At 42.6% G+C, this 25,021-nt stretch overlaps 1 protein-coding gene across 2 annotated transcripts in view; it reads left to right on the forward strand.

The window, feature by feature from the left end:
* The first annotated feature begins 1,178 nt into the window (after window positions 1-1,178).
* sh3rf1 (SH3 domain containing ring finger 1) overlaps window positions 1,179-25,021 on the forward strand; it is a 46,705-nt gene continuing 22,862 nt past the window's right edge. For both annotated transcript variants that reach the window (XM_049587794.1, XM_049587795.1), the window contains exons 1-2: window positions 1,179-1,481; window positions 2,357-2,862. In XM_049587794.1, coding sequence (XP_049443751.1) covers window positions 2,482-2,862 — 381 coding nt within the window. In that variant the 5' untranslated portion in view covers window positions 1,179-1,481; window positions 2,357-2,481. The remainder of the gene's footprint in view (window positions 1,482-2,356; window positions 2,863-25,021) is intronic.

Here is a 25,021-nt window from a genome sequence, read left to right on the forward strand (position 1 = left end):
GGGCCTTTTGTCTATTTTTATATCGGGCAATGATAGATCCATCAGTTTGCTTTCACCACACGAAAAGATAAAGGATAGAATAATCCAAAGTAAGGTTCTTTGTTTGTTGCAATTTATACTGGAATATTTTTTGCACTGTAAAGCAACATTAAATGAGATGAGGACAGTTGTGATTTCACAGTTTATTAATAACTGCCTCAATAACATGACATTTCGCCAAGCAGGATTAAAACTAATATAGCATCAACATCCTGTATGCATGACTTGGCATTAGTTTGTTGGCCCAAGACTACAAAGTACACGTTTTTGCTGCTTGCTGTCACTATAAAATACTGTAAAATATGACCACCAGATGTCCCTATTCACTCTCTGGTTCTCATTTAGCTGCAGTATGCTGCAAAAAATAAGGGCATAAAATAAAAGAGCATCTTAAAGTAAGTAATTGTCCATTTATTGGTACCTATTACATCAACACAACAGTCCATAAATCCTTTAAAGTGTCTGAGGGTTAGATATCTGTGACTGAACAGAGGATGCTGCTGACATGCAACAGAAAAACATCCATATCTTGCAGGTAATTTAAGTAGCTATGCCATTTAGCTACACTATCAGGAGTGCATGCTTTCAGCTAACCGCATGACATATCCACGGGGGCAGCCAAATAATAAAATGAAAAGAAGTTATTTTCCACTCCGCCTGGGAAAAGATGCTGCTATTTGACACATCATTACATACCATTAGACGATTCAGCTCACGCCCGTTTGACAACGCTGGACGCTGTGTTCTATGTCACCTCGGAAATTCGACTTTCAAGTAGTTGTGGAAGGAAATAATGATATACAGTGATTACAATGTGATTAAGTTAATGTGTGTATAAGTTATTAGTTTCGAGCGCCACGAAATGATAGTGAGTGGCAGTGATATAAGAGAAGAGAGGACATGTCGGAAATGTATTCGTTGTTTTCTTCATCTGTCTAACTTTTTTTAAAAAAAAAAATCTGTCATTGTATCAATGATTAAAACTCAAAAAAAAAAATCAAAACAAATTTATATGCAAACACTACAACTCGGGTGATTTTTTTGTCTCCATTATGCGCACTTACTACTTAACCCCGCCATAATTGCCCCGTTCCCGACAGCCCGTGAAGCCCACACACTCCCTCCCCCTCTCTGCTTGTTTCCAGCAACACAGTCCAGCAGAACAGAAGTAGCGTACTAGCATGGCGCTCGGTGCGGTCGGAGTTCCGTTGTCTCGCCTGTGTCCTTTTCATGTTAGCTTTTACTTGAGTATCTGACGAAAGTGTATTTATACTACAAGCTGTACACCTCAAAAGAAAACCTCTCTCTTGAAGGACGGCAGTGTTCGTGTGGTGAAGACTCCAGATAAGTGGCTGGTTTATTCCAGGTAGCTTGCTAACTAGCAGGAAAGCAAAAATTGGGAGATACGAGGCAACAAGAGGAGGAGTCCTGTTTTGGAAGAGGTAAGCTGAATTGTATTTAGCGGGTAAATGTGTTTAAAGTGTTACAGATAAAGTGCTTTCGTCTGAGAAGTTATAAAAACATTATTTTTTAAAGTACGAACGCTGTAAAAACTTCTTATTGTTAGTTTAAAGGTACAACATTAAAGTAGCCTCCTCGCTAGCGGCGGTATTTGCTAACAAACTTACTTTATTTACACGTCGGTAGTTTTAATTTCTTTCGTTACCGATAAACCACTATTGCGCTGTCATAAAAAGTCACATAAGTCTCAGTACACGTTTTTCGTGCTTCATGTTACGTAATATTGACATTTTTGCCGGAGTAACGTTACACCACCGCTGCACAGGCTTGTAAAATCTGTGTTTTATCACTGAAATGCCTTATTGTGATGTCAGCACTTATAAAACAGGTTGCATCAGTCTGGTTTGGTGGTGGCTTTGTTATTAACAACCATACAAAGTGAGCTGATGACACTCTTGATACATTTCTCTCCATGTTTTCGCCCCTGAAACATAAATCACAGTCTTTCACTGATGTACGTACATGCACCAGGGTCCAAGGAGTCACCGTGTACAGATGCAATCATCTGCTGTCGAGTACATCAGATTAACTTCAGTCCTTTATTTCTTTGCTGTTTTGACAGACAACAGGACAGTAGCTTTGCGTGTTCCCAGTGTTGTCAGCTCATCAACACTTAGCTGTGATATCAAATGTGGCGTGAATGTGTCAGTGTGACAGCTGAGATGTAACCTTCCCCATGCTTTACAAATGGAGCAACACTCCACAGTTTGAGCCATATGTGATGTGTGTTGTGCACTTATCGTGACCTGTTTCTGGCCTGCACAGTTGATTAATTTGTTTTGACCCTGTTTTATAGCTGATGCAGATGCCATGGCCACAGCCGAGGTATGGGAGTGACGTGACAGTGCTGGTCCTGCATCCGAACAAAAACCTCATCAGCATCATGTATTTCTGCTGAAGTAGTGGCAGAGCACGCAGAGAATGGACGAGTCAGTGTTGTTGGATTTGCTTGAGTGCCCTGTTTGTCTGGAGCGGCTTGATGCCTCGGCAAAGGTTCTTCCCTGTCAGCACACCTTCTGCCGCCGATGTCTCCAAGGCATCCTAGGCTCACGTGGAGAGCTGCGCTGTCCAGAGTGCCGGACGTTGGTGGAGTGTGCCGTGGACGAACTCCCCAGCAACATCCTTCTTGTGCGGCTGTTGGATGGCATCAAGCAGCGGCCCCGAAGGGCTGGTCCTGGGGCAGGAGTCTGCACAAATGGGACGTCTGGAGCCGTGGCCAGAGCGCACAGCAGTGGAACCCGGGACCAGGGCACCCCAGGAGCACAACCCCAACGAGCTCAGGCTAAGAGCACCCTTGTACGGGTTAGTATACTCACTGTGACTGCACATGGATCAGTGAGCACGAATCTGTGTTTCCCATTGTTAGGGTCAAGCTGAAACAAAACAGAGAAAATCTGTGTGGATTAAAAGCAGCATGTTGCATTACTGGCTCTCTAATCTTTGCTGCGGATTAACTGTTATCATGGTGATCCGAAAGCCAGCCAGTTGACTAGCAGCCCAACATTACTAATGGCAGTGATTGAGAGCAGTAAACAGTTGCGCCAACAGATGATTCTGCTCTCTGTGCCGACTGCAGCTGGGCTTTTCCTGTAAGAAGGGTTCTCAGTTCTTTCTTAGTTGCTGAGAATGCCGTATGCAAAAGTCTTTCTTTCGGTTCAGATCCCTGCTGTAGTGTGGCTTGTGAATGTACGTGAGAATTGCAGGGCGGGACTACAGGGTGGTTGTTTAATCTGCAGTACTGAGAGGAGTTGTAAAGTATAGTTAGAGAAGCAGAAGAAAATGTGAAATGCTGGGACCCTGTTTTTCAGCAGTTTTATTTAAGGAGGTGAGAGAGGGAGAAAGAGATGAGCTTTCCAACTCAGGGAAGTAGGAAAAAAATACTTAAGATTCTTCTTTCTGTAAGCCTCTGTACGGCCAAGTTCACATGGGTGGATTTTAATGAGTCAGTGTTTTTCTCTTAATGGTTATGTGGAAACACTTGCCAGTTGAAAGCAGGTGCTGAGGCTAACGGATGTCATGGCATTTATTGCTTTAATATTTTGGTGACATTTTAGTGGCATTTATTGAACCTTTACCTCCAACAAAAACTGCTTTTTTCTGTATTATTTACACTAATCTCTAGGAAATTCAATTTCCAGTATGTTGTTGCTGCTATGTATGTTATAAAACTCAAAATCACACTTGCTTGTGGATGTGTTACTTTTCTCTGAGCTGCCCAGAATATTTTGTTCAGATTTATAATGTTAGCACGTAACAGAAAAAAATACTGTTGTGAAAAAAAAATAGTGCCTTTATCAATATTCTTGGTATTTCATGCTGTAGATGTATCCAATGACACTTCTAGTAGTACGTACTATGTGTGACGGTTTCAGAAAATATGAGAGAGTAGAAAAAAATGTGGAAAACCCGCGGGCCCCTTGTTGAGCACCTCTGGTCTCCACGTAGGGAGGATAAGGTAGATGAAAAGATGTCAAGGTCCTGTGTAGAATCATTGGAATGTCAAAGAGCTGATAATGTGTCTGCCTAGCCATGCAGGTACGAAGATCAGAGGCCTTGCTGTAAATCGCTACTGGGGGACCCGCCTCATTTGCCATAGTATCACTTCAGAGGATTCGTGCTCATTTCAAAGCTGTTTGTGCATTGTGGAATTTCCCTCGATTCTGAAAAGCCTGTTTGTTTGAGATAAAGAGGTGGACACTTGAGACTGCCACATTATTTCACCTCTCTTATGTGTTTTTAAGATTGACAGTTGATTATAATCCCTCAGTGTAGGCATGCGGGGTACAATCCTCCCCCATGCACACACCGTGTATAAAAGCGTTTTGTCTGAGTGTTACAATTGTGGAGTGTATTCAAATGCCGTTTCCTATTTTTCTTGCATTTCCAGCTATTCTGTAGAATGTCATGCTACTTACTAATAGCGTCTCCCAAGTCTATGCCACCATCCTAAGGCATTCAGCTGATGACAGAGAACAAGAAAAGACATGGCTGTGCAGGTGTAACGTTTTCAGGACATAAAAGGCAGAGATCAAAGCCCTTGCTGATTGCCCATTCTGATCTCTGGCCAGTGCTCCATGGGGACTGAGCGGTTCACTGCCCCTGGGTGACACCCTCGGTCCCACTTCTTTATTGTTCGTCATCTGTCCCCCGAATTTTTGGGGTAACTCAAAGCTTGAAGCAGCTCCTCTGGTGCCGTGCCCCCGTTCAGGCAGAGCTCCACCTCCAATTCTTATATGGCCAGAGAAAGGCTGGGAGGGGAGAGCGGTGGGGACTGCCTGACAGATGCACAACAGGGTTTTGTTTCGGGTCCCCTCTGATCTTACTGACTGACCGACACGCGCATAGTAGCCAAGAGAGAATTTGTGTGTATGGAAGGCTACCGGGAACAGAAGCTGATGAGTGTTAAGTGAAGGTGTCAGGACCAAAAGGGACAAATGTTTAGCGAGTAACCTTGCGCAGTCAGCTCTTCTGCCCCTCCTCTCACCATCTCCAGGGTTGCAGCAGTTGTTTGACACTCTGCCCCGGCATTTCTTTGATGAGGGGAATGAAAAGGTTCGTCTTGAATGTGGAGCTGTGGTTGTCTGGCCCTTCACAGTCAGGTTTATGACTCACCTCCGTGGTGCTCCATTACATGGATGTTTTGTCTTCCTCTTGCCCTTGTTGACTCATGTAACACAGTATTTTGTTCACGCAGATTGAGAACAGATAGCTCAGTGGTATTTTTGCGTGAGAGTGAGTAAAGCCATTGGAGCTGTCTGGAAGTCAAAGGTTAGGGAGCAGAAGTCATGGCAGTCAGGGGTCGAAGCCAATGAGGAAGAGGGAAGAAGAATTAGGGAGAGCTTTCTGTGGATATCTTCAATTATCGTCTGTTATGGTCCTCTGGAGAGTTAAGCCAGTACTCCCTCACACTCAAAATAGAGTTCCTTTTATGATTATTTCTGTCTTTGTCATAAAAGCTTTCATGTTCTTTTTTTTTTAAAAAACCTTTATTTTATCCATTTTTTTTTCTCAAAAAGCAAACATACAAACCATAATGTTACAGCACTAGTCCGTAAAAGATAAAAAAAGAAATGAGGCACTGCGCTTGCATAATAAGAGACGCAATATGATGAAATTAAATGATAATTATTGTACACATGGATCCGATTCATGCCCAATTCAGACATTTGTCCACAGCTATTATCCACTTAACTCCAGATTATATTTAACTCCCTGAGATTCCTACGGTTTCCTCCATTTCTGCAGAACAAGATGAGCTCTTCCGTTGATATAGTGTCCTATTTCTTCCAGAGTCGCAACCTCAGACATCAGAGGTTTCCTTGTGGAAGTAGAAGGAGGGTCATCCCCGGCTCACTTCACTATGATGGCTTTCCTCGTTAGTGTTATAAGCCATTGAACCCACTTCCTTGTATTGTTCAAGAGAGTCAGGGACATTTCCAAGCAGACATAAAAGCGGATTTGCTGACTTGTGTTCATTTTTATTTGATGCTGTGTATTAACCAAGTTTAGGTTATATGTAGAGCTCTAACATATGCATTAATGCTTATGTATTAAGGCTTTAATTAACATTAATAACGTCACTCTACCTATTTGATGAGTGTGTTGGTGTGTGTATGCGTGTCTGTCTTTTGTGTGTTTAGTTGATGGGAAATGAGACGCTATTCTTTCCTCGGCTCTTGGGGATGTAATTAGGTCATTGTCTCGTCTTTGGTAATGAGAGCTTTATACAAGGAACACTTTTTTCTTTTTTATAGGCCTCTTACGTTTGATGGATCCCTCCACCTGCCATTACTTCTCATTATCTTCAAATCCACTGAATTGATTCTAAACAAACAGGAAGCAAAACGCAGCCTTTTAATTTGGTATTATTTGCTACTGATTGAAGGAAGACGTCTAATTCTACCCACAAGACATTGCCAAGTCTTTCGTTTCCCAGTTATTTTTATAATAACGTTGCGGTGCGTTTTGTCCCATCTCTTTGTAGTTGATTTATTTCTTCGGAGAAAAAGAATGTTGTTTATGGGTTCCTTATGTAGAGGTATCTCATTAAAATTCCTGTGCACCTCCCTTGTCTGAGGTCGATGAGTCACACTGGCCCTCTTTGATGACATCATATTGTTGTTGAAGCCTTTCCTCTTGGCCGACTGGCTGACCTCTGCCTGTGCGACAGAACCCCGTCATTACACCCTCACACTGCCCACATACTGGCAAACACATACTTACTGCTTTCCACCGGGAAATTTTCAAGAGGGCTTTGGTTTATTCATTCCTGCTCTCTCAACACGCTCACACTTTTCCCTTGCCTCCTCTGTATTTCCCACGGAGGTCTACAAGTAGCCGTGACCTTCTGGACAGTGCGTGTCAGGGATTTGGGAGCCACCTGTAATTTTCTCTTATGAGACACTGACACAAGCTGTATTTTTTTCCCATAATTTCTGCCATGTACCTCCTCCCTCCTTGCTTTCTAAATCCAGGCTGGAGCCTGTTAGAGGTCTAATGAGATTAGAGTTTATTAGACAGTGAGTCGGCACCGCTCCCCGTTCTCCTCATACGGCTGACTGCTGACTCTCATTCTGAGGAAACAAAACACTTGTTATTTAGTGAGGCAATCTGTGTGTCTGTGTCTCTGGTTGCCACTATTTGTTTATACGCACTTATCTAATACACCTCAAGTCAGTTTGTTTCTTGTTGACAAGTGCAGTTTTTCAGTGCCAGATAATTGATTATATTTTTAAATGAATGTTTTCTGACTGTGTTAAAGTATTCAGAGAGTAAGCAGATAATGAGACATTTTCACACCACCAACTTGTAAGTGGAACATAATGATGTGGAGCCCAGACGGTTGGAAATCCATCAATTTATCTGTTTCTTAAACTGCCCATCCTTTACAAGCTCACAGTGGAGTGGAGCCTATCCCATTATGCATTGGAGGAGAATCTGCAACTTGAACATGTGAGCAGTCTAACACACTCATCATCACTTTCACATTCCTCATCATTCTTACAATGTTTTAAAAAACATACAATGAATGAGCAAGTGGCCAGTTACGCTGTGGGAAATCACTGTCCTCTACGTATAGGTTTACATAATCCCCAAGGTGCAGCTCAAAAGACGTAATCTTATGATTAAGGTGCAGCCATTGCCTCTTCATTGTAGGGTAACACTGCTCCCCTGACTAAGGGTGTGTGTCTCTCTTTGTCTTTTAGGGCTTTCAAGATTTTCCAGACTCACAAAGGAATGAGTTGACTTGTTTTGCCCAGTCTCCTTTTAACCTCTTTCCCCCAGACAGAGAAGGATGTTTTGTGTTAGTGAGTGTGTCTCTGAGGAATGCCATGAGTAGTTGCAGGTCACTGTTTCTCCTCAAAACATTGGGCTTGTCTAGTCTCGCCCCAATTGCCAGCTCATGTTCACCTTCTTCAGTAAACCTTCTTTAAATCTCAACGTATATTTATGTGTGCCTTTTGACTGTTGTTTTTGCTGTTTGCTGTAATGCTGTTCTTTGACTCACTGGTAAGTGTGGTGGATTTGAAAGGATGGTAGAGGCCTGTGTCTGTTGTACGCATGAATTCTGTAGTTCTGGTGATAGTCATTCATGCAGTGATGTGCCTCGGCACCTGAAAGCCCCGGGGCAGACTCAGCTGTGGCAGTTGTATCTTGTTGCAAGACATCTTTTCATATTCATCCAAAGTGCTAGCCATCTGGCCATTATTTTCTGGACAGTTTCAACTGTGTTGCTCTGTGCGAACTGATGATTACATTTAACCTCACTGTGTAGGTTGTGTTAACAAAGATGTGTTTGTTGTTATTTCCAGCGGTTTTAACAATAAACTCTGGGGTGGTCCACCAACCAAAAATGCCACATTTGCCAACAGCTCAAGCCTGCTTCTTCCGTCCATATCTCATCTCCTGCCAAGTCTGTCAGCATGACAATAGTAAGGGAAGCAGTCATGACCTTCTTTAAACATCCCCCCCCGTCACACCTGTGGGGGCCAATGAAAGCCTTTCTTTAGCTCTTCTTTATATGTGGGGTCCAGTGGCCAAGGTTCCTGGAAAAATATTTTGTGGACCTGCTCTTGTCAGTTGTTTTACACACCACTTTGAGTAGGTGTGCTGTCATATGTTAATGCAGTCTATATCAGTAACATTATGTAAGCTGGTCTCCTGGCTTTGGTGTTATGTACTGACACCAAATTGATTTACAACTGTTTTTAGTGTCGTATATTCTTTTAACTGTTTTGTCAGCTGTTTGACAACATGTGTCTCATTGTGTCCCTCCTTTATTCCCAAGGTGCCCCTAATACCTGCCTGGCCTTAACAGAGCAGTTTGACCTCTCACCCTGTGTTGTGATTGGTGGGCCAGGATTGGTCATCCATGGGCCGTTTGACCGCTGGCATGTTAAGTGCTCAGTTCCCATCCCTAAGGCAGAATCATGATTTGCTGGGAGTTTCGTTTTTCAGTTGTTTGACCTCTGACCCGGGAGCTATTACTGGCTCTTGATACATCTTCACACAGTGCGGTTGCCTGTGGCTCACCTTGCTGCAGCACAAGAGATGTGTGGTCCCAGACCTCCTTCTGAGATGGAGAAAAATATTTCTATCGAATATTTTAAATGTTTTCCTGAGATCTCTGGCCTTTCTTCTGTAAGCTGAGGGTGTTTGCTGTTCTGCTATATGCTGAAAAGTTTCCTGTTTTTCTTAGAGAGCCCAGAGGTGCAGTTAATCTGCGGCTGTCCCCTGAGTGACATCTTTGTCCCAGCTGTGAGAAGGCACTGGGTATCCGGAGTCCAGAGGATGATGTGTTGCATACTTTATTTTGAGGCATTGTGTATTTTTTCCGCATACCTGCTGTAATGAGTGCCAGTGTTACTGCCCAGCCACAGCTTATGCACCATGGGTTGTCGCAACACATTTATTTGCAGTCAAAACAGTAGTCACAATCAGAAGAGACTCGGAAACTGTAGATGGCTCCCTAAAGTATACATTTATAATCAAGGCTGCTTGTCACAGGTAGTTAAATGCAGCATAACTGATAAGAGAAACTAAATTGCAGCATTATGTATCTTTGAAGAGAATGATTTTATCAAGATCCCAGGTTAACAATATCTTGTGAAAATTATCAGCATTCCAGGCCTACTATCGATGTGTGTCTGCAACTAATGAATAGTTTTTCAGATGTCTTTGTTTTTTGTTTTTTTTTTATTACTGACAGCAGTCCAAAACTCAAAAGGATACTGTTTACAATGATAGAAAAACTGTTTACAATGATAGAAAAACACAGATAAACAGAGAACCCACCCCAATTAAGCTGGAATCATAGAGTATAGTCCCTTTTGTCCTGCCTGTTCAAGGCGGGAATGTCACGCCATTATTCCACTTCGCCGTTCTTTTTAAAAGGCACAAATGTGGAATGGGGGTACAGAGTTATTGTGCCTTTAATCCGGCAGCAAAGGTAGTAATAGTGCCGAATTGATGTCTGTGTAAAACGGACAGCTGGCAAGATGGGACCATGGACGGGACAGGTGTGACGTTTTGACGGTGTACTATGTGTGCAACCCAATGCTGGGAGATATAAAAAGCAACAAGCAGCAGTTAGTAGATAACTATAACTATATATATATAACTATAGATAGTAGATAACTCACAGAGGATGAACAGTTCCAGAAATGAGGTCTCGGAGCTCTTTACCCTCCGAGCAGAGGTTAAGATAAACTGCTATATCACAGAGATGGTAAATGATTGATATTTCCATGTTATGCCATATGTTGTTGATTAGAAAGGGCTGCTGACATGCATGTTATATGTCACACTAGAGGTTGACACTAGCTATGTTTCCATCCAAAAGTGATTCAAATCATTGGGAAATGCGCATTAAAAGAAATACGAATCCTGTGTGTTTCCATTAAATGTACGGACTTTGGTGAAAACTACGAACTTGCGCGAGTTTTCCACAGAACCGGAAACAAAACAAGTCTTTCATTCTTCTTCTTCTACGTTTTCTAGCGGTTGGTAACCAGCTTATAAATGCATTACCGCCTTCCCAACACAGAGTGTGGATATCACCATGGAGGGAGGTGCGCTACGTCAGACTTAATTCGAACATAACTGTTTCCATCCCCCGTTTTGCGAATCAACATTTTTTCTGAATCAACCAAAACCTGACTAAAGCGAGCGTATTTTAGTTTGTGCAAATCAGGGGATTTTAATTCGAATTTTGGCGTTTCCATCATAATTTTCCAATGCAATACTTCTAGATTCACATCTAAACAGGCTGATGGAAACATGGCTACTGTTGCATATCACACCTGACACCCCTCTTTGCTGGCATATGCGTAAGGTCGTAAGGTCCAGACACACCAAACTGGCTCCAGACAACTAGCGGTGACGAAAGCCCTACGCTGCATCACCTCTCGTTGCCCAAAAAGTTGCACATGAGCACACCGCAAAGACTTCAACTGAGGGCCAACCAGCACATATGTTCTGCATTAGCGTAAGCAGAAATAAATTTTCACACCAGCAGATGGCAGTGGTACGTGAAAACGTCACTCAAAAAGGAAAACTGGAAAACCATCTTGAGGCTAGTTAGCCAGTTAGCATATTAACAACACAATTCAGTGTTGAAAAAATAAAGCATATTTACAGTGCGCTAGTAAACAGTAACACAAACCATCAACCATCATAAACTGTTTCTGCCAGAGAGCTCAAGGGCTTAAAAAAAAAAAAAGAAAAAGTTACCTTATGTCGCAAACTTGTTTTGGTCTCACTGCCTCTGGACTCTAGCTGTTTGCTTACTTTCCTCACTTCTGACTCTGTTCTTGTGCACTGAGAATGAGCTGAACTGCCAGTCACGACTGCCATAGCTGCTGATGCCAATTCAACATGCTGAATCAGCTGAAAAAGCCAACTAACACTGACGAGAGCCAAGACACACAAGAGGGCCACGGATGCTCACCGAAGCCCTCCCCAATGACCGAACACCGACTGTTTGCTTGGTGTGTCAGGGCCTTAAAATCCCACACTGGGGCGACATTGTAGAATCGTTGTCTGGTCCTGTGCTAAAAAGTAAAGAAGGCGCTTCGTAGTGGCCATGTAGTGCAACTTCTGTGCTAAAACAGCTTTCGACAGTTTTGGCAGAATAAAAAACAGTATTTAATAATTTATCAAAGTAGCTTTTTTCAATAGATTCATTGATATAGTTTTTGAGATTTTCCTTCTCCAATACAGGTGGTAAGAAAATGATTAGTCTGCATTGTATTTTGGAATAAAATAGCATAAATCTTGAAAACCAGGCTACTGAAAGCATGTGTTTGCAGTTACTCCACATGCGTGGGGTCTCTGTTGCTGACAGTGTGTGATTAATTATTGAAGTGGAGTTGAATACGGGAGAGCGCTAACAAAGACTTGGGGTAGGGGCTTTCATCCATAATATGCTGTCTCCACACACATCCCACCACAAGCGCTGACTGGAGAACTACGTTCCAACTCATATCCCATCATACCTTTTCTGATTAGAGGCCCATGCACTTTGAGCCCAGTTGTTTTACACAACCACAAACCGAGCCCTCTGTGAGTTTGGCCTGGTGAAGCCAGGGCGATGTTTGTTTTAATGAGTCACAGACTGACTTTAGATCCACGAGGACCATTATACAGTGCACACCCACAAAAACACAGGTGTGTAGTCAGTACACAAACAGGTCCACGACAACAGTGTGTTGAAATATCAGTGCAGGCTTGAGCCAGCCAGCCTGTGTTTTTATTCTCCATGTTAGAAAGGTGTGATCTTCATGCTGATTATGTCAAGGAGAGGCCCATTAGCTCCCATGTATATGGACATCCTGATTAGTTTTAGAGGCACCAGCATCTGTCTCTCCTTTCTCCCCAGTGCTTAATGGTATTACTGTGGACTGAGTAACCACAGCAACCTGGGATTTTTGTAATGTGAGTCTGTGCCAGCAGAATTGTCTGCTTGTCAAATGTCTCCAGGCTTATGAGCTTTGCTCCGGCCTCTAATGGCCAGTCAAAACCAAGATAGTCATGAAAAGTTTAGATTCTTTACTAACACTTTATTGTATAAATATATGCTATATACTCTCTTTTTATACTGAGCACCAGAAAACATAGAACTGCTGGCTGTTTTCACATTACATTTCTGCTGTAAAGTGAAAACTGAACTGTCCTTGCAAAGCACAAACCTGGAGCCTCTGCCAGAGCAGGAGTGACACAAACTCGTTAAATGGAGAAACTGCTGTAATTGTGCAGCACAGTCCTGTTAAGTTTTAACCACTCAGCAAACCTTTTGCAGAAGAACAAGAAACTAGTGAGAGCTCCAAATGGAGTTCCTGAGATTTACACTTCTTACTCCAGAACGTGATGCCTCACTTTAGTATTCAGTGGCGAGTAAGGAAACCTAGCAGCTACATGTTACATCTGGGCTCAGTCGAGGGTGGAATGGGCAAACACACTCACACACTTTCTTAAGGAAGTGAAAAATGGTCAGTGCTGTGGTGCTTCTTGAGACGGAAAACAGATACAGTGTTTGTGCCTTGGCCCTGAGCCAGTACTGTGTCAATATCCTGGCTTTGTTTGTCCACTGTAGAGGAGTACAAATACCAGCCAATGCAAGCAAATGTCCCTCAGTTGCCCACTAGTCTGACATGCAACAGTGGACAATTGTAAGATAATTCACAGACAACAATAGACAGCTGTGATTATAGCAGGTTTTATTTGAGATTTAGCAGCCCACAGAGTGGGTAGTTGTCCAGTTCCTGGTCAGATTTCCCGAAGACTTGCAACTCCCTGCGTAAATCGAAGTCAGCCAAAGCAGAGCAGAGCAGGTGGCTCACCCTGAATGACTAAGAGGAACAAAAGGCCACAGACACTGCACGCTTTCACCAGCACAGTGGAGAGTAATGTGAGGAAATGCTTAGTATTCAGCTCATATTGACTGGTACTCAATACACAGATACTGTGACATTTGTGAACTAATCCCTCTGTAGCTTGGATACAAGCAAACTTCCTATGTGCATCTCCTCTCTTAGTGCTATTCCATGTTACTAAATACCTGACAAATGAAGGTGCCTATGATTTTACAATCTAATTACTGATTAAAATAATTAGTTTTACTCAAATACTCTATTGATTAGTGAGGTGCTTACTCAGCTATTGCCACTGGTAGTGGGTGAAAATCTAATTGTACTCACGGGAGGCAACATTGACTCGTCTCCAGTGTCTTTAAATAGTGTTACAGCATGGTCAGAGGCAGTGTTGGCCAAGTTGGCGAGTGTTTTGCTAGATTGAGCAAGTTTCCAGATCCTTTCAGTGACTTTATGTCTAAATAGCAACCAGCGACTAATTTATTGACTTAATTGGACTAAACAGAGAAACAATTTATTCCCATGCATGCTGTAAAGAGTAATCAAAATCCATGGCTCTTCCACCATCAGCCGGGGTCTCTCCCCCTCTCTCCTCTTGCGCTGTGCAGTAGGTGTGGGACAGGCAGGTGGAGATGAGATGCTGCTCGCCGTGGGTGTTCAGTTATAGTGACTTTCTGTGGATAAGTTGACACGCTTGCTGTCTGGATTGGAAGCGCAACAAGGTGTTGCGCTATAGTGTACTGTATATGCGATAGTGTGCCACTCAAATATTTTGTTTAGGATTTTTCTATCGAATCTAATACATTGATTTCATGTAACCGCTTAGCCTGTTGGGGGTCGTGGGGGGGCTGGAGCGTATCCTGGCATAGGCAGAGTGCACCCTGGACAGGTTGCCAGACTATCGCAGGGCTAAGGGGGCGATCACACAGAAATGAGACGCTAGAGACACGGGCGCTTCAAAGACGCTTGAAATGCTGGAAATGCTTATTCAATGCGCGCTAGCTACTGCCGTCTGATGCTCAAAAAGTTGAAAATATTTTAACTTCTCAGTGTCTACGCACGTCTAAAGGGTGCTGGAAAAACACCCATCTAAAAAGACGCTTGAACGCCGGTCAGACGCGCCGTATTGTAGGAAAACAATGGTTTTACTGGCGTTGCGTTTATAGCATTCAATGTTGGATTCATCAATTAACCTGCATGTTTTTGGGCTCCCCCTCCCAGAGGTTCGAACCCCCCACTCCGGGTTTGAACCAGGAACCCTCTTGCTGTGAAGCGACAGTGCTAACCACGGTATTCAATCTAATATAAGGAAGTTTTAATGCTCCGTTAATGTGCAATATAGTCACCAATATGAAAATGAATGTATGAAGTCATCTGGCAAATATAAGCAACTTTTGGAGCTAGTGCAACGACTTTTATTGGAAAAGATTCACCAATACTGGGTAGAGGTTGTGTAATTCATAGTGTGTTGCAGACAGAAATAGATATTAAATGGACATTGTTATCCACCATGCGCATACATTTTGCTTTTTGACTGATTTCTAGATCTGATCTGTAAAACTCTTGAAAATTATTTGGAAATGTTACTCATCTGATTTTCATCAGTTGCCCATCCCAGTTCTGTACCTCTGTTTTTGCTGCTCCTAATTGTTCTTACTTTACTAGTCTGCATGTTCGTGTCACAGAACCATATTATAGGTTCAGAATGGCAAGCCTTGCTTCCTCTCTGTGCCTCATTTTCTTTTTGGTCTTTTGATCTCACACTGTTTCTCTCCCACTCTTTTTCTAGTTTGCGTCTAGCTTCCTTGCTCTCTCTGTCTGCTCTGAAATGTGAGTGGGTTCCTGTGAGAACAGTTGTTAAGCCCTGTGTATGAACTGGCACAGAGTTAAAGAGTTCTGTTCTTTCAGTTTCGTAGTCAGACACGCAGACTGGGTGATCCCGGGGCCACCCAGAACCGGCCTTTACTCCTCATCTGAGGCCAGCCAGGTAAAGAAACCAGCCCATACACATAAGGCTCCCCAAAGAGATGTGCCAGTTCATGTGCAAGTGGTTTCGTGCAATTGCATTTTTATAGTAGAGCCTACACATAAACCCAAACACACGAGCTTCATGAAAACCGCATGTGTGACAGCTCTACGGTGTGTGCATACGCTCTCCCATAAATCCATACTCCCTTCCTGCTAAAATGCTTTTCTTCTGATGACTAATCTATAGCTTACTAAGTGCACTCAGCTCAGAAATGTCTTGATTGTATGTCCATGTGTTGAATGTTTTTATAGACCCCACCACCATCACCACCACCTAAACTCAGAAATCTCAATGTATTTCCTGGTTTTGCACATGGCTGCCTTATGTACCCTGCCTGTATCCCAACCCCAGGAAGAATGGCTTTGATCATAGTCTAGCACCCAGATTCCCATGAGCCCCCAGACTGCACCTCAGGGTCAGGAACTGGCATAAAAATGGTAGATTGCTGGGGTCAGTGAGTGGTTACCCCTGAGATGTGTTTGTGTGTAACTGGCACTTAAGGGAGTAGTGGCCACAGTCCCAGTCCAGTGGTTTTTTTGTATCTTAGCATGAGGCGAAGTGAGGGATGCTTTCACTGACTCAGGAACATGGAAGAAAATTAGGAGGAACAGCAGGAGAGTTTCGAGGACTTTTGAAAATTTCCTGTTCATCTCATATGTGATCCAAGCTTCCATCTGGGCTCCAGACTGCTCTGAGTGTTGTCGTGCTTGTAGACTAATGTGTGGGACCTCATTTGCTATGTAGTGAGGGAAACAAACAAGCACAGTGGATTGTCGTAGGGTAAAGCTTTTGAAAAAGCCTGAATGGTTTATTGCCTCTTTCCCTCCCTACAAAATGCAGTCAAGTAGATAAATGATTCACAGTTCCCCAGGGCTGGGCTTGGATTTGATTGATTCAGATTTCTGCTTGTGGGCTCCGTTTATTGCATTATGGTGCTGGTATAGTGGAAAGTGGTCTAACAAAAAGCATGGAAAGTTGTTTCTCTATGGGAAATGCCAGAGAAATCAATACCTGGGAAAGTTAAGGTAATTTATCATGTTGATTCACAAATACTGTAAATCCAATATTGTAATAATAATTCATTCATTTGTAAACATTTCCTGTAATGGCCTAGATAAAACTAGGGCTCCATAAATGCACTCATGGGGTCTTTTTTTCCTCAGTAGCAGTTTGAGTTGCGGGCTGGATAAGTGATCATTCTGATCAGAGCTGATCAGATTGATGGATGAGAGGAGCGGTTGTTGCAGAGGCGAGTGAAAGCAAACTTTCAGACACGGTTAAGTCTCACTTTCACTTTGCCTGGTGTTCTGCTGCTCTGTCTGTATCCAGGGTACACTCTGCACTCCCTTGGTACAACAAATTACCAAATGGTGTCTGTATTTCATTAGGGCTGCAACTAACGATTATTTACATTGTTGACTAATCTGTCGATTATTTCTTCGATTAGTCGACTAATCATTTTATCGAAAAATGTGTTAAAATGTTGAAAAATGTCGATCTGTCTCTCCCAAACCCCAAAATTATGTCATCTAATGTTTTGTTTCGTACTCATGCCAAAGGGTTTTAGTCCTCCGTTATGGGAGTGTCTAAAGCCGCCAATATTTGATGGTAAGAGGCTGCAATAATATTTTGGGGTGGTTTGATAGTACTTTTCTATGAAAAATGACTCAAACTGATTAGTCAACTACTAAAATAATCACAGATTATTTTAATAGTCGATTAGTCATCGATTAGTCAACTAATCGTTGCAGCCCTATATTTCATCAGTGCTCATAATGACCATTCTAGCTCCAAAAATAAAGAATCATTATGTGGTGACAGATGTTCTTATCGTGGTGTGCCACCACAAATAAATGAATGTGTGGGAAACCTTGTGTTTATCTGTCAATTTCTTTGTCAATTCATTGATTAGTTTTTTTTTTCTCTAAAATGGTGAAAATGGTGAAAAATGTCAATCAGTGTTTCCCTAAGGTCAAGTAGACCCCCTCAAATGTCCTGTTTGGTCCACATCCCAAAGATATTCAATTTATTGTCACAGAGGAGTAAAGAAACCAGAAAATATTCTCATTTAAGAAGCTGGAATCAGACAATTTTGAGTTGAGTTTGACTCATACGATTATCAGATTAATTGGTGATTAATTTGAAGTTAACAACTAATGGATTAATCGTTGCAGCTCTGAGTACAACCATTTGAATTTGACACTTAACATTTGCAGATTCCTGGACTTCATGGCTTCGCTTGGAGATGTATAAAAATGATGCATTCAGTACCATGCTGCCATAAAGGTTTTGTAGTGTCAGAGGGACTTCCTCCTTTCTACTGAATATTTATTTAATGCAAAATGCACATTTCCCAAAATGTCAAACTGTTTTTTTTTTGGGGGGTTTTTTTGTGAAAGCCCATTAACTTCACCACTGCCCAGGGGCCCATCATTGCACTTTCTCCCAGAACGGGACACTGGCTGGATTCTCAGTAACTCCCTTTTATAAGATTCACGGCACTGTCAAGAGACCCATAAATAGCCAAAAAAGTGCTCCTGTGTGGAGTTTCCATAGAAACCAGAGAATGGAAGTTTTTCTTTTGTCTCAAACTGAGAGGGAGACAACGGCTCCCAAAGAGGGAGCTGTGTCATAAGGTTCTGCTGTGACAGGAGCTGCTCATCTGAAGGTCCCTGTGTGACGGCATTATTCAAATGTCAGTGAGTGAAAGTTTGGCATGTCCTATTTATATATATTTTCACTCGATTGGATCATTCTTGGTGATCCTCATGTTTATACTTTTTGGATATAGCTACTAACTGGATATACACCACATTTACCTCTAATGGGACCAGTGTTGTCACGATACTGGAATTTCTAAAGTCAATACAATACTCTGGAAAGTACAGGTATTTGATACCATTTTGGACACCACAGGAAAAAAATGGAAATTGAGGGCATACACTATAATTTTTTATTAAAAGATAAATTTAACATGACATTAACTTTTCTTTTATTGGATAGTAGCAGAGAGCAATAGTTTGACTGTAATAAACCTTAATAATTAAAGCCCAGACACACTAAACGGACTTGAACTAGCAGCAACGAAGGCCCCCTGCTGCATCCGCAGACGTCTCCATGTCTCAGCCAAAAAGTTGCACATGAACATACTGCAAAGACTACAGATGGCCAACCAGCACCTATGTTCGGTACTTGCGTTAGATGAAACAACTCTCCACGGCAGCAGACAACGGGAGTCTGTAATCGTCGTTCAAAAAAGGGAAACTGGAAGACCGTTTTGACACTAGTTAGCCAGTTAGCACATTAACAATGAAATCTAGTGTGGAAAGAGCAAAGCATATTTAACATTTTATCTAATATCACAAGTTTGTTTTGGTATCAGTCCATCTTGACCTTAAGTCTTTCTGTACTTACTCACTTCCATTTCTCTTCTTCTGTGCTGAGCTGAACTGCCAATCAGAGTGATTTCATTCACTGATGGACTCTGCCATCACCGACAGCAATTCAGCATGCTGGGTCAAAGCTGACTGGGGCTACAGTGCGGGACACAACGTACCAACTAGGACGACAGATATTTACCGACAGCCGTCCGTCAATCAATCAATACCAATTTGTTTTCAAGTGCAGCAAAAATATGCCATGAATAAAGATTCTCTTTTAGTATTATTAACAAACCTACTGTCAGTACAATGAGACAAAAGATTTATTCACCATAACCATATATCAAGTACAGTTTAAAAAAAGAGAAGTTAATATAGAAACAGACTGTATATGAAACATACAAAAACAACTACATGTACAATTTCAGCCCTTCAGCTGTGTGCTGGTTAGTTTTGTTGATGACATCTAAATGGTCTCTTTCTGGCTACTGGCTTGATATCACTGCCTTTTGTCTGCCTCTCTTTGTCTGTAGTCCAGTTCCTGCATTTGACACCAATAAACCCTCAGGTTTTTAGACAGTGTGGGGAGGCAGTGAAAGAAGCCTGCTCTACAGCGGTCATTAAAAAGGCCATTAGGAATCAATTTAAACTAATGCAGTGCTAATGGAATCAAGATGGCCCATGCCATCAGAATTCCTCACTCCCATCATGTGTCAGTGCTTGTGCCACAATGTTGGTGGCAAGATTGTCAGTTAACAGCGACTTGGTAATGAACACCAAATGTCCTGCGACCACCTGGTCAGTGTGGCAGATGCCGCTTGTGCTCCCTCTCGTAGCATGTCTGACGTGTCTTGGCCTGGAAATGTTTGTGGAGGGGCAAACCAGACAGACAAACCCCCCACCCACCCGTATACACTGTTTTGGCAGTAGTACCCCCTGCTCATTCTCCACCCCCTGCGGAGTTCCTGGAGGTGTCCATATGGGACTGGAGTCATGTCTGGCACTTACACATAGGGGGTAAAGGTTTCTGTCTACTGTGGTTACACACAACCCTGGAACTGCTGAAAGAGCAAAAGCTACGTGTAACCTTGACGTACTCACAATAGCAGGTTCATAATTTATTGAGGTTTTTGCGCTGGTTGCTTGTCTGAACCATGTTTATAGCATAACAATTTAACTGTGTTGGAACTGCATCTGTAACAAATCTACATGACGCCTGTTTTTATTGTTATTAAAACATCTCTTGCAAACATTACTGCGTAAAGGCAAGCTGTTAGTGTAATTATCCCCATTTGACCTAGTCTTAACTCCGTAGCATTACGTGCATGCATGCATTGTGTTTTTATGCCTGTCTGCTCGCTGGTAGTTGACATTTGGCTGTGCTGTAGAGCAGAACACTTGGGTAATTCAGTTATAATCCAGTGCTGTGGAAGAGAACACTATAACAGCCAAATCCCTTTAGCACACAGGTCTAATTGCATTATCTGCAGTACAAGAGTAATTGCACACACCAGCTGATGCTCTGCACGTTGGGCCTAATCGCTCTCTTTTCCTCTGGCTTTCTCTGTCTTTGTTTATCTGTCTGTCTGTCACTCGTACACACAGGTAAGATAACAGCGTTAGCACTCTCAACTACTGCAAGTAAAATCTAATGATGAAAGTGAAGAGGCTAATGCCTGAATACTGATTTCCAACAATGCGTTGTACTGAACTGAACCCGGTCGTCCAGCCCCTAGAGGAAAATGAGTGCAAACACTTATCGACTTCTGTTTTCAGATAATCCAGATGTGCAAACTTTGGCTTCCTGTGTTTTGTTTGGACTTTTCCGATCTTTATGTAAGAGGAGGCACTGTTCTCACACATGCTTGTTGAGAATTAAGATCTTGCCCCATCTCATCTGCCTTCCCAGTTGTAGTTTCAGTTTCAGTCTGTTCGTTCCCTGTCATATTGTAACGCTGCAGCTGACAGTAAAACTGTAAAGATGTGGGTCTTCTTTGATACACAAGTTGTTGGTAAAATGTAAAGCAAGTTTAATTTGGTTTTAAGGGGCAGATGTTTCAGTTAAAAACAAATTACTGTAAGGTTTTCTTTTGATCGTTGCACCCCTCACAACTATTAACAACTCTAAAATGTGGTGTGAGGAGGTTGTGAAAGCAGCTGTCGGCTGTTGACCGCTTAATTAACTGATGTGTCTCATTCTCTGTTTATCCAGCTGATACAGGGTAATAACACGAGTCCTCAAAGCATTCATTTTAACTGGTAATATGCTGATGGACATATTCATTATGTCAAGCAGTCTGCAAAACAAAATATTGGTGTCAGCAAATTTCTACTATCTAAAGCTGTGTATTCACTATATGATTTGAGCCTCTTTTAAAAATGTAATTGTGAAAGTCCAAAGCTGGAGTAGGTTGTCTGCAATGTTAAGCCAGAGCTCGCGATGTATGTGCTCACATTGTACATGTAAAATAGAGAATGAAATGGCCCATCAGCCCCTGCCCCCTTTTTGGCAATCGACAATTATAAATAAAGATTTGTTTGAAAGCTCCAAGTCAGGTAGAAGTGTGTTTGCTAGCGGCGGTCTGTAATAGTACAGCAGTACGGCTCACAATAATGAGTTATGTTTTTCTCGTTTATATTTGTTGTGATAGGAGGAAGAGGAAATATCAAAGAGACAGTATGCTGTTGTCTCAACTCGGCCAACGTGGCCTCCATATTTTACATTCAGAGATGTGTTGTGTCGCCATAGCACTTTCAAACACTCTGTTTGTTGCATTGGGCAGCAGGCACAATGAAAAAATAAGGCACTAACCTTGGAGAGGTGAACTGCACGGCTAACAACGCCCCATGAAGCTGAATTTCATCCAACTGACAAATGAGATGTGCAGCTTAAAAATCGGGTCAGAAATGTGCTCACATTGTACAGCTTTACCAGTTTGAAAAGGTTTGGCAGCTGAATATTATTACTGGATTTTTGAATATTATTGTAAGTGTAGGGATGAGAGCAAGTGACAGCATAAAGTGAGATTTTATTTTACATTTATTTTTGTAGGATTGTAATAATTATGAATTAAAATCAGACCATGTTGGGGGCCTCAAAATAAAGATCCACAAGCCTCTTGTGGTGTGCACACAGCCCTGTGGTTACCTATAGTTTTAAACAGGGTGTTGCTGCTGTGGGTAGTCATCTACTTTAAATCTTTAAAGAGGCTAGAAGTCTGAGAAGTTTTACAAGTCTGATACAGCAGCCCAACAGTGGTGTGTGCTGCTGTATAATTACTTCCATAAACTTTCACCACAGATGTTGAGAACAATTGCAGAGGTGGAGTGAGGGGAAAAACTTGCCTGCTCCTCCTTAGGCCAGAAAAATTTTATCTGATGTAGATTTCTTTTATCAAGGGCGTTTGGTGTTGGAGCCTGAACTCAGGACCGGCTTTTCTGTGGCAGAAATTAATGCAGAGATGTACCTTAATGCAGTCTGCCCTGCCTGTGGGGAGGGTCTAAAAGTGATAAAGGCAAGGAGGATCAGTGTGCATCTGTGTGTGTTTATGTGATGTGTTGAGAGAAACCTAAGATGAGACTCATTTAGGAGCATTTTATGTAGACGCAGATCTTAAGCTCTCTTCTGTACATTCCCGTTAGAAGCACAGACCCCTCTCTTCTCCAGAGGGGATGTTTGGTCAGGACTGGTGGTGCGACTTTATGCAGGTCCACTGCAGACACAACAGCACTGTCTCCATGGACACGAACCGGATATTAACCCCCAGAGCCATCACCCATCATCCCCAGGTTTGCGCTGCCATGCACACTCACACCACCTCTTATATCCAGAGGCCCCTTTAGTCAATCTCTTGATTTTCTCTCCCTCTCACTAAGTTTAACCGAATGAAACATGGAAATGTACCTCTGCTGACAACTCCTCTTTTATGAGGCCAGAATAGGGAGTTCAAAAACCAGCTGAGAAGTAGGCAGTAAGAGTGTGGGACTGTAACCCATTAGCTTGTCAGGACTTTGTTATGTTCTGTCCCGTACAGAACCATGTCAGGAAAAACTGCTAATTCAGTAGATATCAGCTGGGAAATCTGGACTTCTCAGGAGTCTAACCCTAACCACTTTGGCTAATAGAAAGTAGATATTTTTCTAGTACAGTGTTTTGTATATACAAGACTTAATTTACCAGCACCTTTTATGAGTGCAATCGTTTTTACCGTGTGCAAAAGTAATTACATAACCACGCTGACTTTGGACACTGTGCTGCTACTAAAGGTTTTATTAAGCCTCGGCCTCGGTGTACAAACAAGTGCTTAAAAACTTTCAAGGGGACAAGCATTTCATATTTACCATGTAATTAGATCCCACTGGCTTTGTGTAGCTTGAACCTGCTCTGTCATTTGCAACAAAAATGGCAGAGCTTCAACTTTCATTTGCATTTTCATCACGAAACTCCCTGCCAGGCCTGGGTGGGCTCAAAAGCCCTGTTTCCCCCTGAAAGGAGGCCCAGTTCCAGTGCAGTGTGCAGGGGGCTGCAGTACCCCTCCTCCCTCCTCTCCCTCCCCACAGACTGGACCAGCAGAGCCAGAGACCGATTGGCTCTGTGCTTTAGGCTGTGTGATTCTCTGCAGCAGGGTAATGTCACCCTGGCTCACCATCACGGCTCATTCTGTACTTTTATTCTCCTCTGAGCCTTTAAACGGTTCATTAGCCTTTAACAAGACTGCAGAGCCTGCTCGAAACTCTGCTTTAACCCCTCTCTCTCTGGCTTACTTTATCACCCTGGCAGTATCTGCCTGAGTTCCAGCCATTTTTCTTATCAGTCTATATTCCTCGTTGACTCCGCAGTGTCAATTCCAGAGTTTACGTCCAGTGATTGTGATTCTGATCACTGCAAAAGATGTCTAACAGCAGTGGGATAAATGGTGGGGGGTTGGTTTGGACTGAAGCCTTCCTCATGGACACCCACCCTGAATGGAGAACATTGATGCTTCTCTATCCTGCTACTCCCCCCTACTCGCTGTCCCTCTTTCCCTGGATTGTCATTCCCTGAATGGGCCTTTCAGGACTCCAGGCTAGCAGGCTGAGATACAAAACCTTCCTCTGCAAGATAAAGGGACAGAGCCCTGGGCCCTCTGAAGGCGTTAGTCAGCTAGTCACAACCAGCAAGGCTCATCACACTTAAACTGTGAACACACTACATAGACCTTTTCACTATCAGGGAACAGACAGGACAGTTTACGGTCTCTGTAGAAACGTACACTCTCAAATGTATGTGTCCTTTTTGTTTGTAGTGTCCAGACACACTTACTAATAATTTTATTTCCCATAGTGCCTGGCTTCTAAATGATTCAGAAGTGACAAGACTGTGAATACTGTTTTGAAATGTGATGGCTTTTATATGGGCTGTTGTCAAGCTTGTTACAGTGCCTCTTTGGGCCTTAGCTTTGCAATCCACTGTTCTCTAGCACTGCTCTAGCACTTCTCTGTTTTTGATTGGTGATTCACTTTGTATGAATCCTAAGCCCTGTTTGAGACTGGGCTATGGGAACGCTACAGAGTCCCTTCTTTTATGCCGCCTTTGCATTTTTACACAGAATCAAACAATGGTGGCATCATGCCGCTCCAGTGTGTGATTGTTAGACAGCATGCCAGCATTGCAGAGGAAAAGTAGGCATGACAGGAGCATGAAGTTAAACACAACAACGTCAGCCTCTAGTGTGACATGTAACATAGGCGTCGGAAGCACTTTATAAACAATAACAATGACATAACATAGCAGTAACAATCATTTACCATCCCTGTTATATGGGGGCTGATGTCATCGTCTGCTACTCCGCACTTGTTTTTCTCACAATTTGCAGACATTTTGGGCTACTGTTCTGCTTCTTTGAGTTAGCTGCTAACTGCTGTTAGCTGCTTTTTGCAGTGGGTTGCAGACATATGTCATGAAAACATCACACCCATGCCACCCATGATCCCATCCTGCTGGCTGTTGTGTTTGTATAAATATTGTTTCGGCGCTTTTACTACCTCTCATGGCAGCTTAAAGGTGAGACCACTCTGCCCACCAATTCCGCAATTTTACCTTTTATACAGAACGTCAAAGCGGCATAACGGCGTGAAATTCTCGCCTTGAAGAAGCAGCGTAAGAGGGGCTCTACAATTAGGCTTGAACAGACTTCACAAAG

The sequence above is a fragment of the Epinephelus fuscoguttatus genome, linkage group LG10 (assembly GCF_011397635.1).
Source record: "Epinephelus fuscoguttatus linkage group LG10, E.fuscoguttatus.final_Chr_v1".
In the NCBI taxonomy this organism is placed as follows: Eukaryota; Metazoa; Chordata; class Actinopteri; order Perciformes; family Serranidae; genus Epinephelus; species Epinephelus fuscoguttatus.